The sequence below is a fragment of the Chironomus tepperi genome, unplaced genomic scaffold (assembly GCF_022539635.2).
Source record: "Chironomus tepperi strain 1889 unplaced genomic scaffold, CSIRO-AGI_Ctep_v1 contig_159, whole genome shotgun sequence".
In the NCBI taxonomy this organism is placed as follows: domain Eukaryota; kingdom Metazoa; phylum Arthropoda; class Insecta; order Diptera; family Chironomidae; genus Chironomus; species Chironomus tepperi.
Genome location: NW_027226281.1, coordinates 146,889 through 164,436, shown reverse-complemented (window position 1 = coordinate 164,436; position 17,548 = coordinate 146,889). Strand labels below are relative to the sequence as shown.

The 17,548-nt window shown below is 32.0% G+C and overlaps 1 protein-coding gene across 1 annotated transcript in view; it reads left to right on the top strand.

Moving 5' to 3' along the window:
* The window catches only part of LOC139087996 (Kv channel-interacting protein 4-like), a 72,328-nt gene extending 59,663 nt beyond the window's left edge, over window positions 1-12,665 (top strand). Inside the window, exons 4-5 of the mRNA XM_070636978.1 lie at window positions 11,055-11,267; window positions 12,525-12,665. Coding sequence (XP_070493079.1) covers window positions 11,055-11,267; window positions 12,525-12,635 — 324 coding nt within the window. The 3' untranslated portion in view covers window positions 12,636-12,665. The remainder of the gene's footprint in view (window positions 1-11,054; window positions 11,268-12,524) is intronic.
* The last annotated feature ends 4,883 nt before the right edge of the window (window positions 12,666-17,548 follow it).

The window sequence follows — 17,548 nt, the reverse complement described above, 5'->3', positions numbered from 1 at the left end:
TTAAAATTTGACGGTTTTTAAAAATTTGAAATTAAGATAAGGTTTGAATTTAAAATTTAACGGAATTTTAAAATTTGTTAGGTAATTAAATTATTTTTTAGATTTAAAATTTTACGGCATTTTAAAATTTGAAATTCAAAAAAGTTCTTGAATCTAAAATTTAGCAGACTTTAAAAATTTGAAATTTAGAGAAGTTTTTGAATTCAAAATTCAAATACTTCAAATAAATTTTAATTTAAGAAATTTGTAAATCGAAATTTATGAAATAACTCAAAAAATTATAAGAATTTTACCGAATTCCAGCTCAGCTTTGCATCATAAAGCTTTTCCCTTTCAAATTCCATTCATCCAAATTAAAACAAACAAAATCTTCTTTTACATTCATTGAATAAAAGAATTTACATGCATATAAATTCCAATCCTATGATTAAGAGCACTTTTAATGGGAAATTTTCATGAACTTGTATAAAATGTAAAGAATTCTTCATCATAATCTGCTGCTTTTTTTGTGTGTGTTTATATAAGAGAACAAGTGAACTTTATTTGCACTGTATTCGAATGGAATAAATAAATCTTATCACATTCTTCCCACACAATTAAAATGAAGAAGAATAAAGGAGAAGAAAGGTCATAAATTTCATTTTTTAAATTAAAATTTAACATAGTGTTATTCTCAAACAAAGTTATTCTCTTCTTTTTACTTCATCAACGGAAAATAAACTTTTTTTTTTGTGGGTTAGGTGTAAACACTTTGGTTGCTGAACGGATTGTGGGGATTGTTGAAGAATTAAAATTATTAATGAGACCTTTAGCCAGCTGTTTAGTTGTTGAAATTAAAGTCTAAAACTCACTTTTGGATATAATTTAGAATTTTTAACTATTTTGAATTTTTTTAATTTTTCAAAAATTTTGAGTTTCTTAAAATTTTTGATTTACCAAAATTTCAAAAATTTTGATCTTCTAAAAAATTTCAAAATTTTTGGTTTTCTTAAAATTTTTAATTTCTTTCAAATTTTCAAATTTTTTAATTTTCTTAAAAATTTTAAAATTTTTGAATTTCTTAAAATTTTTGATTTTTCAAAATTTCAAATTTTTTGATTTTTTTAAAACTTTAAAAATTTATTGTTTTCTTAAAATTTTCAAAATTTTTGATTTTCTCAAAATTTTCAAAAATTTTGATTTTCTTAAAATTACAAAATTTTTGATTTTCTTAAAATTTTCAAAATTTTGATTTTTTTTTAAATTTTCAATAATTTTAAATTTTATACAAAATTAATGAAAATGCGTTTTTGAAATTTAGAAATATTTCATGCTTATTAGCTTCCGTTACAAATAACTTTCCAGAAATGAGGAAGAATTTTAATTCAGAAGGAAACGAATGTACTCAAATAAAATGATAGATAATAAAGATAGCATCACAATGGCGTCTCTTTTGCATTTTTCCTACACTTAATTTATACCATTCAAGTTAACAAACAAGCAAGCAAGTAGAAGAGAAACTTTTCTTCATATAGACTTAAAGTTCGGTCGTAATCAGCTGTGAACATTCTCAAAAATCATCATTTGTTATTAAATTTATTTTTCATTCCTTTTAAAATGCAATTCATGTCTTTTTCGAATCTCTCAGCACTTTTTCATTTATTGTAAAATCCACAATCAATTAACGACCAAAAAAAATGATTCGCAACTTTTTTTTTTCTGCAGACAATGCATTAAAGATCCAATTCTTATCGTACCGTAAAAAAATGACATGAAATGAAGAAGCAAGAAACCTCAGAGGAAAGCATTTATGCTGTAGTATATCTTCCATACCCCCTTATCGCGTTCAACATAAATTTCTAAGTAAGAAAAAGGACAAGATAGATGTTTCAGGGGAAACAAATTAAAGACATGGAAAAATTTAGCTAAAAGCTTGTCATCTGCTGAACACAAACCACCTTTGGGGGTCGTTCGCTTATTACATTACAGTAAAATTGGCACTTTTGAACTACTTTCCGTGACAAATTTTGTTCAGTAACTTTAGACTTTTCCTTCCACCTGAGGAACAAGGGAATCAGTAGTCTAACTTCGAAGCTGACTAAATGTCAAGAGCATCCATTCTAGTGGTATTCCCTGTTACGTAGAAGTATCCACTGTTTATTACCGAGTCCTGTGCTTGGATATGCACTTAAAAGAATAAACTTTTTGTCGACGTGATTCTTCACGTCGGTCTTGCTGGTTGATCACTATTCAAAAGAATCTAGAATTCCTGGAGCTTTTATCAGATTTATTTGAAATTTATAAGAAATTTCAGTTTTAGGCTGCAACAATTCGGTTGTGAAATGTTTAGGAGCTTTATAACTTACTTACTTACTTACTTCCTTGACGAAGGCGCGCAAGGACCCATTGCCGCATTTAGAGTTCGTCGGTAACTGGATCTGTCTTTAAATAACTTCTGCCAGTCACTAATTTCCTGTACTTATATATCGTTGCTCACACAGTAATCCTACCACGAAATCCCTTTCCTTCTAGAAAGTCACCAGATGTAACTTTAAATATTGAGGCATCACTGAGGTGGCCAGAGGATTTTTGCAAAATATTGGGACACTTTTGAGAAAAATCGGCTTTTTGGGGCACAGCATTAAGGTAAAAAAGTACAGCAGCGTCCCGGCAAAAATACAGCAGATGGCCGCGCAAGGCATCACCTGATCTTCTATTGACATGACCAGCCCATTTTTACTGATTTATTTGCAGAACTGTCAATATATCAACTTTCTAAAATAACGCATAAATCTTTGAAACTTTAATAAAATAGTGAAACTGACCAAAAAGCTTGTGCAGTCAAATCTCAAGAGTGATTCCTATTTTTCTCAATTTCGGTGTACATAGTTCAGCTAATATTTATGCTCTACTTCTTGAAAATCATTTGAAGCACACTTAGCATATACAGCACATCCTTCAAAAATTTCATTGTACGCATTTTGACATTTCCAAACATGAATTTACGACCAAAACAATGCAAATGACCACAAATAAAAAAATATTCACAAACATGGCCAAAAATTCTTCTTTTGTAATATTTGCAATATTTGTTATTTTTCCTATTGTTACCATAAACTGCCAGCACATTCCTCCATGCTCTCTCTATACATTACGACATAACATTTCCTCGAGCAGCGAAGCAGACAGTAAACAGCAGGAAGAGAATTTAGGAGAAAAAAATGTCGCATTCAAATTTTTTCTTTCTTTCTTTTTTGACGTCATTCAACCATGGGATTGTACATGGACATTTTCTATACATGCACAGCAAAAAAAAAATTTTATGATTGAGCTTTACATAGAGAATGAAAATTAAGACAGTCGTGCTTAAATTTCATTACTGTTTCTATTAAATGTAATCTTGAATTTATGTTTATGTATAACCTTGCTAGATTATTATGAATCGTACTTGTTGTATGTATTATAACAAATTATTCTTTGGTTGGATAACTAGTTGGAAGGACAAAAGTTTTTAAGGGATTAATGAGGATTTTTGGGTGTGAGTTTATAGTAGGGTGGCCAGAGGATTTTTGCAAAAAATCGGGACATTTTTCAATGCTTCTTAAAATATCGGGACATTTGACAGCAACAAGGCTGAAAAGTACAGCAGCGTCCAGGCAAAAATACAGCAGAGCAGCCTAGTCTTCAACAATTTCACTTAAATGTCCACAGTTTGTCAGCCTGAATTTGAATTTTCAAACCCTTTTCAATAGCATTAAGCTCAATCCCAAGCTATAGTCACTGAAAAAAAAAATCAATTTCCAACCTTGAATCCTTTCGGTAAATTATTTGACATTTGAATGACTTCAATGTTCCTGCATAATACAATTCAATGAGATCAGTGGGGTAGGCAATGTCGAATAAACTTATATTATTTGGCCTTTATCATGAATTTTTATGACTAACTCACATGTTATGACTATGAATTTTAGTTATGTAATCATTTCAAGCTGATATTTAATGATCGAATGGAATTATGAGTTTTATGGCTAGAGTAGATTTTATGAGAGATTAAAAAAAAATTCAATATTTATTTACGTCTTGACTTCGAATTTTAGATGATCTAGGTTTAGTGTTGTTTTTAGGAATATTTGTTTCATTACTCGTCAAGAAGTTACTTACTTTGGTGATTTAACAGATCGATTGTGCTCCATGGCTTCTCTTAGATGTCACTTGATGTTGTATCCTTTGCTGGCTGGCGCTTACAATATACTAATATAAAGTGCACCATTGTCTCTTTCAATAGTTCGTTGTCACTATCAAAATATTTTGGTCGCTGATCTCTTATCATTTATAATGTCAGACTTGACAAGCAAATATAAAAATTTAGAACAAATGATTTGGTCTTTTTTCATTATACGACGCAAAAATGTGTCAATACAGCTTGCTGTTAACACAAAAGCATATCTGTTCAAGTTGAATTGTAATCTATAGACTTTGCTGTGCTGCTCGGGTTGGGTTCATTTAGAATTACAGTAATTTTGATAACAAGAGTTGGTTTGACTTCATTCTGAATCAGTGTCAAATTTGAAATAAGTGTTTGATTTTTAGTAAATTTTTAGTAAGATTAGATTCAATGCTTTATACACTTAAACAGTCTATTGCTACGAATTTTATTATTTACTGAAAAATTAGCTGAAAACAGTTATCAACAGGCAACAGTCCTGTTGCTATCAATGCGATTATGTAGTGACAACCTGACGACTAAATTGTCCTGTTTGAGATAGACTCTTTAAAAAATTATAAGCTGAGTCACTAATATCTCACTTTCCTTGGACGCATTCAGGATACCTAGCACAAAATGGAAGCCGTCTCTATGTTGACTCTAAATGCCTGTCATATGGATGCCATATGAACGCGGCTTCCATTTAATGTTAATTAAAGACATTTAACGGAGCCTCAAGAGCTAAGTGAAGAAGATGTTTTTATTTGAGTCCCTCGGGTATTCCCTTCTGACTACTAGAACAACGACTCAATTACAAAGTACATCACACATTATTTAATTACTCCATAAAATTAAAACTTCACAAATGTCACTATAAAATATTTAACTATCGTATTTTACGACTGATGAAAGCTTTTCAAAATTACACGAACGTCATTATGAGTCGAAACCTCAAATACAGAAAGTTACAACATCCATAAAACAATTAGACAATTCTCCCCCCAAAAAAGAAGCATAATCATCATAGCATAAAGCAATACATACATGAAGAAGAGCATGACGCAAAAGGAAATAATAGTAAACTTCTGAAAGCTTTTAAATAAAAGTGAAAAGTTCTTTTTTTTGTGCTGTATATCATCAAATATTTTTACTGCGCATTAAATCTTCTCTACTATGTATACATACGTCTTCAATGACGACGATGATGTGACTCTTTCTTCTTCTACTTGTTTCATTCCGTCAGTAGCACAGTCAATAATGGTTAAACTATTGAAAGGCATTCAGCAGACAAGCATGTTGTGTTTGTGTATGTTTCAATTTTATATTTTTGTGGATAGTAAAAGAAGTTCAGAGACATGAATAAAAGAAGAAGGGGCAAAGGAAGACATAAGATAAATAAGATTGTAAAATGCATGTAAAAGGGACATTAATAGCACTTCCTATTTTTTTTACTTGCCCTTCTATTCGCATTGACATACTTTAAAAAAAGAAGAATCTTTGGAATGTAGACGATGCGTAACATCAATCTCAACCATCCATTAATGCCCAATTTCTCTTTCCTTTTTAGCACACAAAAGAGAAAAGAAGAAGTTAAATGGATGGATAGAGGGCAAAAATCTTATAGAATATAGAATAGATACAGGAAAAAAATGGTTAAATCATTGTGTATTATTGGTTGGTACAACTCATTTGGTACGGTTTTATGCTGAAAGGATGTTTTGTAGGGGTAATTTGAGGATGAGAATATTTCTTTGAGGAACATTTTGTCTGATTTTTTGGATTGAATAATTTAAAATCAAGAAATAGAACTAGGAAATACAATAGATGACTACTTAGATGGCTGATTCTTGACTGAATAATTAAACAGTTTATGACTCGAACAGCAGAACGTGTTAGGGCACCGTTGCGTCGCTGTAATGACGTTAATACGCGAAGTTGTCATGACGACATTGAGACGCAGCATTATGTCCTCCAAGAAGGTAAATAGCATTTTAATCAACGGTTGTTCTGAGGCTTTATTAACATCGATCAAATAATTCAACTTCGAAGTCGACTTTAAAGACGTCTCTACGCAAGCAGGTTCAATTATATCGAGTCTTAACATCACGTTTCCAATAAAATATGTCAACTAAAGTAGATTCGAACCGATTTCGAGGTTCTAGTTACTAGAGTTCCATTAGAATTGAGACTTTCATGACAATCATCCAAATCCTTGTCATATTAACCACATCCTAGGTAATGTCTAAAAGATCAGCTTCTATTGGGAATCGAACTCATTTCTTCATAAATGAGAGAAATGCAGATATCCGGTCTGTAGTTTTACCACTCGGCCACAGACGTTGTTAACTCATTTTAGAAAATTCCCTAACATATTTCTCGATTTCTCAGATTCCTCTTTCCTCAGATACCACAAAATTATACTCAAAATTCCTTCCCACCCCACCATCAAGGCTTTAAACTTTCACTTTATTTACAATTTCTACCAACTTCTTCCCCTATCTTTCTTTAAACAAAAATATTGTTTGTGCATGCTGTTCCGAGTATATTCACAACTTTTTTTTCATGCCTACACACCGCATCAACAAACTAATTTACACAATTGACCAGGGAGCACAAAAAAGTACGTAAAATCTCAGAAGCCTTACCTTATTGAAAGGAAAATTTCTAACAAAAAGGAAAGTAAAACTTGTGTTGAAACAATTGCTGTTGTTGCCATTTTTACTACAAAAAGACAAAGGACAAAAAAGTGACAAGAAAAAAAAAGTTCATGTTTAATGTCAATTAGACTGTAGAAAAATAGAATTTATGGTCGTCCGTAAAGGTAAAGGAACAAAAAAATAAAATCTGACTATGATCGAATGGAAGAAAAGGAGAATAAATAAGGAAAGGAATAAGAGGCATTTAAAGGGAAAGTGATGAGTAGCTAGTGGGGTGTGGGGACAACCTCTTCGCGACATTAAGTGCGCCTCTGGTTTAAGGCTTAAAATAAAATTTTAGAAAAAAACTTTACAAAGAAAAAAGTCCTTTTTTATTACTTTTTTTGCACTTGAACATTAGATCAAAGTGCTGAAGGATAGGAAATAAGCGATACAAATGGGTAATTCCATTAAATCAATTTCAATTGAATTAAATTTCTTCCTTTTTCTTCTCGTTTCAAATGTAATTCAAGATATTGATTTCCGAGAAATATTCTTTCTCTTTTTCCCAATGTTAATGCTCTTAAAGTTGACTGTTGTGAGTACGTCTGTTTTGAATGGCTTCGTGTAGTCAGGCAGTATCAATTTCTGAAGAGGTTTAATTTAAAAAAATTATTTTTAACGATGTTGAGAAAGTTTTACTTTTGGAAAATTTAAGGCGATTAAATTTTATGTTAGTTCCTAGAATTGAGGAAGTTTTAGAAGTACAATTTAGGTCAATTTAATTTTTAAAAAGTTAAAAATTTGTTGAATTTGAGCCATTTTCGACTTCAAAATTGTTTTAATTCCAACAAGTTTGTCAAATCTTCTACAATTCGGGCTCAGAACAGATTCATGTCATCCTGGGTTTCGTCTTTCGGCCATTTTTACGACGTGTGTTTCCCTGGTAGGGCATAGACAGTAGGGTGTCTAGATGAGATAGGTTGTGGTCAAAAACACATCTTTTTGAACAAAATTCGAGACATATCATAGGCATTGATACTGACCAGTCTCAGCTGAATCTGTATAAAATTCAATACTTAAAGGAGGTCGTTAGACGCATCTGACAGACATTGAGGTCACTTACCTAATTGTCCGTGCTCATAAGTATACTCAATCAATATGATTGAGCATGCTCAATTTTTTGAGCAAATTTATGCAAATTCTCTTTGTTTTTTTCGGAATAAAAGCCTTTAAAAGAGACAATTCTATGCCTCACATCACTTTCACCAATGCATCTGCCTCCCATCTCTTCCAAACTTTCCATCGAATCAATTATTAATTGTCCATTGTCGACAATAAGCTCCCCAACTTTTCGTATCTCTCTTTTGTCTTTTATTCATGAAAAATTCGTCACATTAAATATTGAAGCGTAAGCCTATTAAATATTACAATATTGTTTGCATATTTCATCCTCAAATAAATAAGGGTCAAGAATAATTCGTGCTTTGAATTATAACCAAAAAGAATATTTCTGTGTTTACAGAGGAATCAAATTTTCTGTCATCATAAAATTATAAATCGTATTTTATTAGCCAAAAACTCAATCTTTGAACTTGTGTGCTTGGAAATATGTAAGGCATGCACAATTTTTTTTGATAATATTGATTTTAATGATGGAGAAAAAAATGTTATGGAAGGAATCTCATCATGAGTCCCACACAAAATAGCCCCGAATTAACCTTTTTCATCCTCACTCCCTTAAATTTTGGCTGTAGGGTTTGTGAGGTCGCATGCTTGACATTTCCGAGCTTGAAGGCATTTCATTTTTTGATTGTATATTGGCGATGTATGGACATTTTTGTGTGTCTTGCAGTATTTTTTGTGGATGAAGGAATAAAGTTTGTATAGCTTGAATGTCTTAGAGCTTTTTTGAGGATTTTAGGGATTATGCTTAATTGATGAGCTTTGTATATGTTCGAGATACATGATCAATTACTTTTTTTCCCGTATCTAGCATGAATTCTTCCTAAAAAATGCTGTACTTTTTCATGTACTATTTGTTTCGTAATTTTCGAAATAAGAAAGTAAATCAGGAAGAATAAAGGAATCATTAGGGAACTAGATGTTTGCTTCTGTATGATAAAGACCTATACATTTAAGGGTTATAGTTCGCTCGCAGGCCAGCAATCTTGTCCGTATAATTAGTAAGCTTTCTCGCTATCGGAATCGGGATCCTGAAAATTTTAAATGTCGGGATCGGGATTTCGAGAAAGCATAATTATATGATACTCACAAGACTACAGATCTGGATAACTAACAGACAGGAAATTCATCCTTTTTATTAAAAAACCTTGTTGTCCACAGAATCCACCTAAGATTCTCCCTTTAAAGAACATCTAATACACAAGACTGAAAGCTTTACTTTTTCCTACGTTTAATCTGATCCGCAACGAAGAAAACATGACCAAAATAATATTAATGATATACACAATATCTTAAACATCCCACAAAGAAATATTCTCTCATTTATTCCTTGTATCGCTCGAAAGCTCATTCAAACATAAATTCATTTGGGCATTCTATTGAAGAGATGGAAAGCATATAAATGTATTTACATTTTTCAAATGAAATACTCAAGCAATTTATTTTATATCTTCATTGATGGATTTCGGGATTGTGGTTTTCTGATTTCATTAGATATTGTACATGAAGACAATTTCAATTGAATTCGAATTCCTATTCAATTATGGATAACAAATTATTGGCAATGTGATGCAGATTTTGTTTGTTAACATCCAACTTTTTCATTCATTTTGGCAATCAAGAACAAGAATTTTTGTAACTTTTAGTCCTTGATCTCTTCTACATCACTTATTTGATTAGGCTTCATGAGAAAGTTATCGATCACAGTCAGACAAAAATATCCAAACTCTCAAATCCAATTACAGAATATTGTGGATGGAACGCATTATGTACACATTATTTTCTTAATGGAGATAGATAAAGAATATCATGGACGGGATATAGAGAGCTTTATTGAGTGGACAAAGAAGAAATTATTGAGAACAACATAACAAAAGTCATTAAGTTGAGTGAGGATGTTGAGTTGTAAATGATGACATTGAAAGATGTTTTTTTGTTGGCAATATAAATAATTAGGATGGAATTTCTTGTTGTTTTATTTAAAGACTGTAAAATTAATCTCAATTTTTGAATAGAATCAATTATGCGAGATTATATTCAGCTGAAATAAGCTCTTTTCACCGCTTTAAAGCTCTAAACAAGTTTTAAACTATGTTTTACAAATTCAAGCTCAGTTCTGTTGATCTTAGTCTGTCCACTTAAGTTCCAATCAGTTGACTTCGGCCATGTTCTCGTCTTGTCTTAGGGTCTTGTCAGCTTAGTTAAGGTCTATTCAGTTAATTAAAGCTCTAATCAATTAAGTAATGCTTTTTTCAACTAAGTAAAGCTCTATACAGCTGAGCAAAGTTCCATTCACCTAAATAAAGCTCCTATTAGCTAAATAAAGCTCTAGTTTACTGATTAAAGCTTTATTAAGCTAACTGAAACTCTGTTCAGCAAAATGAAGCTCTATTGAGTTAATTAATGCTCTATTCTTCAGACTATGGCTGTTAAACTGTTTCAAGAACAATTCAGTTGTCTTAATATCTAATCAGTTGAACAAAGCTCTCTTGAACAAGATAACATACGAATATATTCATTTTAATTTTAATTTCCAATATTACTCTATAGTTTCCTATACATTCTTCAAAAATAATTATTGTATTTTACTTCTACATAATAGAAACTTGCCTTCCTCAAATAAATCATAACCTAACTTATACAATTAATCATATAAAATGCCATTAAATTCACATAACTTTCAAAAACTTTATCACAATACACATCGAGGTCGTTCACCCCATTTATCACAAGAAATTAAACCCTTGCTGATTATTAACTACAGATATGAAAGTTTTCTTAGACTTTATTCAATAATTTATTTCCTTTGAGATCAAAAAAGCGTTAAATTGAGAACGAGAAAGTTGAGAAAATTGAGTTTTTTTTTTCTTATATTAGACATTGGAGGTTAACAAATCGATAAACTCATTATTGCTTCGTTCGCCTTTTCATGGTCGATTGAAGCTTTAGCTTCTCGAGATTTCATATCAATTCATTTATAATATTAATAAAATTAAATTGAATTTTAAAATTGACTTAAAATTTTCAACATTTTTTTACTTCCATTTTAGAAATTCGTCCAAGGTTTATCAATATTGTCGCGTGGCTCATTAGAAGAGAAACTTTGTTGGACATTTCAGCTTTATGACATTAATTCGGATGGTCACATAACGAGGGAAGAGATGAGTGACATTGTGACGGCTGTTTATGGTTTAATGGGACATCCGTTAGAGGACAAAATTAATGAGGAAACGATTAAGGAGAGAGTTGAAAGCATGTTCAATGTGAGTATCTATGCATCCATCCTGAATAGCCTCAAACGATCACTTAAATTAAATGATCACAAAATAGCTCTGCATGCACAAAAAAGAAAGCTCACATCAGATGTAAATGATAAATTATTCATTGTATTTCGGCAGAAAAGATATAAAAGATAATTTGTCAGCATATTTCATATGCATTGGTGAGAGAGAGGATGAAAGAAATCCTAAAATTTAGTACTGCTAGTTCCTCTCACAATCAAATTTAGAGATAGCGCAATGACATGAAAAATGAACTTTTTTTTTGTGCATTCAGTGATTTCAACCATGATTATTTATTGCTTTTCATTGTTTTCTTCTTTTTGTGCGGTTTTGTTTTGAGCGCGTTTTTTGGTTGGAGGGTTATGGAGTGCAAGTTTACTTGTTCTTTAAAGGGTTGATCCTCTTCATTCCTCTCTGTAACATGGATTTACATAACTGAAAGTGCTTGTTCGGTATGCTCATGGACAGAAGCGTAGCCAAGGAGAGGTTTTTAGCACCAATCCTTGCCCTTGACATAATAATCTCCTTGATTTTTTAAGGGTTTTACAAACTATGAATACACCCTTTCACTAGTTTGACTTCAGATTTCTCCTAGTGTAAACCAAGCAATGGCTCAATAAACGTCATTTAGCATCAGATTAACAAACGATCAGAAATTTCGTAAAAAGAGCTTTTTTGACCCCTTTTCCCCCACTGTTAAGTTTTGTAATGTAATTTAACAGAGTTAGCAAGACTTTAGAACTTTGGATTCTAATATTCCAAAAAGGATACTATACTAATTCCGGTCTCCAGTGGTTTCCTGATTACAATTCATGCGCCTCGTTTAAAGAATTGCACAAACTCTGTTTTGTGTACAGCTCAAACAATTATCAAGTAATTGTGAAAATTAATTCAAGTCCCTTTCAGCCATAACTTTCAGAATAAACATAAAATCTATGAACATTCCCCAGAAATCGCGCTCAATTTCTATCATTCATAAAAATCGTTTACAATTATTTTTTTCTTTTTTTCTCTCTTTTCATTCATTTCACCCACTCGGACCCTTCAAATGCATATACATAAAATGGTTGGCGTGGACAAAAAAAAAATTTCAATTGAATTTTCTGCAACAAAACTGTACAACACACATAATAAATGTCATTGTGAATTACTACTTGGGAATACTCATCTGTGGGAATCTCGACTACAAAACAATGTGCATAACTATGAAATGAAACAAAAAAAAAAACTCGAATGCAGAAAATGGATCGAAACCATGACGGTGTGGTGACAATAGATGAATTTCTTGACTGCTGTCGTTGCGATAAAGCCATAATGAATTCAATGCTCGTATTTGATTCAACCATTTGACCATATGACGACAATGGCTTGGATGGAAACACTTATGGTGGCATTTTGGACACAAATTCAATAATGCCATCGAGAAATCAAAAGGAAGTAAAAAATTTAACTTCTGACGTTAAAGATAATCGCGATAATCAAAACATAAATCATTCCAATTTTCAAAACCATCCAAATGCCAAACATCAGCATTATAATGGCTGCGGAGGCTCAACAAAAATCTCGCATGACATACGAAGTCATAAAAATTCATCGTCCTCATATAGTAAGAATTCAACCAATAGTCATAGATCGACAAACCAACAACATTATCATACGCATCAAACAACTGTCTTTGGCAATAAAATGAAAAATAATATTGGCCATAAAGTGAGTCAAACGAAGCGCATTCAATTGTCTACAGCAGCTAAACGATGTAAATCAATTGAGAAATCAAATGCTGGCGACAATAATTCCAAAGCCATTAATCTCGATAACATTTGTAAGGCTGATGATTATGTTGATAATAATGAGGATGATAATTCTCTACCGCTCGTTAATGCGCTATCGCGTCAAATTAAAGATGATTTAAGTGCTAATAATAGTACACAAACACAATCAACGGAATCGCCAACGCTTGTTAGAGTTAAAATGTGGCAAACTGAATCGTGTGTTATTTTACCCCATCATATGGCGTGATATTTAGATATTGATCTTTGACTCCTTTGTCGTCTTTAACAGTCCTTATAAAAATGTATAATTTTTTAATTAGCAAAAGAATGAATAATTGATGGCTTTTGTGTGGGTAAGCTGGATGTGAGGTTTGGTGGACGATATGTGAAGGTTTAGGCGGTGCCGATTGCTATTTTGGTAATAAAAATCTGTAAAAATACTCAAAACTCCCTTTAACCTTCCACATCATTCACCAAACCACACTTTAAGCTTCAACACCAACTTCCATCACTTGACATGTATTTTCATGAAATAGTAGAAAATTTAATTATAGTTAATTTATCAAACTGAAAATTTTTCAACTCATTCTATCTAATTGTGCTATCAAGTGAATTCCATTCTTTTCAACACTTTATTTTAACTGCACTCAACTATGACGATAACTTTTGTTCTTGTGTTTCAATCGAAATTATAATTACATTTTTCACAATCAAATGCACTGACGAAATTGCACATAAAAATGATGATTAAAGTTTATGAGATAATTGAAGCTTTAAGGAGGATTTTTTTATTTGTTGTTTTAATGGGATAATCAGTCTTGAGGTCTGGAAAAATAAAACACGTAATGGATAGCGTCATAGATATGGCAATATTCTGGCGGTAGTGTAGCGTCCATATGGCGTGAATATCTTGCCGTTAGGTTTCGCTTTAGTCAGCACGAAGTAGATCAGCGTTTCACTGATGTTTGCACTACAGCAATAAGCAGGGAGCAAACATTGGCGAGTATATATTGACATTTGGAGTCGATAGAAGAGGAGAACGTTTTCCATTAGTCAACGTAGCTCATAAGTGGTGTCTAATTCAGTGAAATTTTGTCCCAAGTTAAACTCATTCTAGCCTGGGACTGAATTCTCATCATTTCTAGGTCAAAAGCTTTTCAAATATATAGGCCAGAGTCTCAAATCAACTAGAGCCGAGTCGAGTCGAGTTAAGTCGACTTTTTCATACAAAACCCAAGTTGAATTCTAGCTCTACTTTAGGTTTAGGTTGTTTACTGGAGAGTTTGAGTTTATATTCAAGTTACACAAGACATCCAAAGATAACCATATGTAAGGCATTCAACAATCTGAAAAAAATTTAATTTTGAATGGCTTTAAGCTTTTTGCTGGGCAGTCTTTGTAGCCCTAGAGATGACTAATTGATTTTTTCAGCTCATGTTTGACATTTTTCAGGAAATTTGTAAATTTTTAATTCATTCTCGAACAGACATCGATCATGCTCATCAGTATGCTCACAAAATTAAGCATGAATATACTGATTACCTGTTAGGGATAGCTTTAGATTACAAGAATCTTTGAGCATTCTACTCAACCTTCATTATTTATGTAAACACTCTTCCCAACCATTCATTCCCAAAAATTAATTTATTCTCCCACTCATCCAGAAAAAACATCACATTTAAGCAATATTCCTTCAAATATGTCCTCAGCAATAATTCCAATCGATTGATATTAAAATAGGCCTAAAAGCATCTAAAAAATTGATGTGTCATGAAAATATTTATGTTATTTTGTATTTTAATGAATCATAAAATGATTTTCAGCCTGATCGATCATAAAGTGGGTTAAAGGAAGAAGAGTGAATGACTATAGAAAGCGACAAATCGGCACAACTAAGAATTTTTTCACAAAATCATGTTTAAACAACAATAAACAAGCATTCTATATCATTGTTAAGTGCTTCTGATCCCTTTCTGTCAAGAATATGATTCCTATATGTTGGAAAGCTTTGTATAAATTTTTATTTTTTTGTAAAAAAGAGACATTGACTGTATCTTGTGTAAACATTTCCATCATTTCACGAGTGTCCTCGTTTCTTTTCCCATCATCATCATCGTCATCGTCATCGTCATGAAGAGAAGCATATTACATCGTAAAATAATGACTCAGCGTTATTAAAACTGTGAATGAATCTGTAAATGTATTGAAAAATGAAAATTTTATTTCCAACAATAGCTTAATCTGATTTCTTTATTTTCTAACACATTTTTATCTTGGGAGATCATGAGTTATTGCTGACTGGATGACATTTTTTTCTGATTTGGTGTGTAAAAAAAGAGATTTTAAGCTAAAGTACAATGTAATGTTGAATATTGTGTACATAAACAAGTGAAATTGACGTCAAATGGCAGACGTCTGGATTCGAGGGAGATCTAAAGAGGTTGATTAGCTGGGGAAAAATGATTTTTCAGCTAAAGGGTTGGAATCTGCTTACGTTGCTGTTATTATTGTTAATTCAAATGTTAAAGCTATTTGAAGTATGTAAAGTCAAAGAGAACAACAATGCTTGTCTGGATATCTGACTGGCATTGTACTGATACAGCTTCTGTCTGGATGTCTAGGTATTAAGCCATTATTTTGCAGATCACTCAACCTTAAAACAGAGTCATAATTAGCCGTCACGTTACAGTCAGTGTAAACTTTCCATCTTACCCTAAATACTGCATTGTGTTATGCTATTGAGCTACTTGTGCAGTTCGGGCTACTTACTTACTTACTTTGCCGGTCGTACAGATCAAGTGTGGTTCAAGGCCTCCCTCAGTTGGCGTCTGAATCTGGCTCTATCGCTGGCTACCGTTTGACAATTACCAAAACCAAGTGTGATAGAACTTCAGATTAATTTGTTTCGAATAATCAATAACTAATTCCTCAGTATGTACTAGTATATGACTAAAATTAATTTTTAAAGTGCCTACACCAACGGCAGCGAACCTTTTCGTACAATAAACCTCAATTCTCTCTCAAATACAATACAAACAAATCATCCCATTTAAATACAACGTAAATCATAACTCAGAAAAAAAATGTTCCCTCTGTTCCTGAAAACAATCAAAAGCATCATTTAATCTTTTTCTCCCTGTAAAGCAAGCAGGCAACAACTACAAAGTAAGGAGCGAATGAAACTATCGTTTTTACACTTCATTATTTTCAAAGACTATTGCATTCATCATCATCTCATCGTAATGAAGTCATAATAATAACGCTTTTTATGTTCACATTCATCCATTCCTATTCTTCACTGTTACCACTATTGTATGATGCTTTACTCTCCCCTCATCTCGCGAACTGTAAACGGTTTTTTTCTCTTCTTCTCCTCATTCCTCTCAATGAATATTTTTTTACGCTTTTATGTTTATATTATGGTACAGTGAGCTTTACTTATACTTTCACGTATGAGAAATAAAATTTGATGGAGCATATAGTGAAATGCTTTTTATATTTTTACATGACAACTTTCTCATAAATTGATGGATGTGCACCTTTTAGCTGATAGTCTTGGAAGAATATTCCCAGAATATTCCACATCTCGATTAGGTATTTTATAGGGTCTATTTCAGTGTTTTTCAAGTTAAGGCTCACTGAAAACTTCGCAGCACATTGACTGCCATTTTGAAGATTTATTATCACATACATAACAACATCAAAGGCTCACTGAATTCTGAAAATGTTATTTTGAAAGCTAATTTAAAAAAAAAAAACACGCTATTCCTGGAATTTTTTATAAAATAACTGAAATATAACTGTATCTGAAGAGCTTTGGAACTTCAAAAGTATACAGCACATAAATGATACGTTACCATAGATTGAGGCACCAGACGGCTTAGGTAAAGTTATTGAAAGAATAATGATATCACTGTTTCTTTGAATTATGTCCTGATGATTGAAGTTAACAAGCCTCTTTTTTGACAAGATTCTTCCAAAATGTTTGCTTTCCATTCAATGAAGTAGCAATGACTTCCAAATTTAATTGCTTACTGAAAGCATAAAACATACATTCATGTCAATCTGAAATCACTGTTTCTTAGAATTAAGTCCTGATGATAGCTCATTGGGTCAGGCCTCTTTTTAAATTATCATCTCCATGCCTGGATTTGAACTAATTTATATTGTTTACACAACAGATCCTAAGAATTCCATTTGTAATGACCGAGATCCAAAATATCCAGTAAGTGTAGACCCGTGTAGACAATATCTCATTTGCCACAAAAATATTTTCTCATTTTCTTTGCATCCTCTCAATGCGCTTATACCCACCCATCCATCTCATGACATGGTTCTGTATCGATACATCTTTAAAGCATCTTCAATATTTCCATGACGATGAGAAATAAATTTTTATGAAAATTGGGTGAATGCAAATACGTGAACGAAGACTTATGTTATAGATAACATTTTTTTCTGTTTATATGCATTAATATTTATATCTGAATT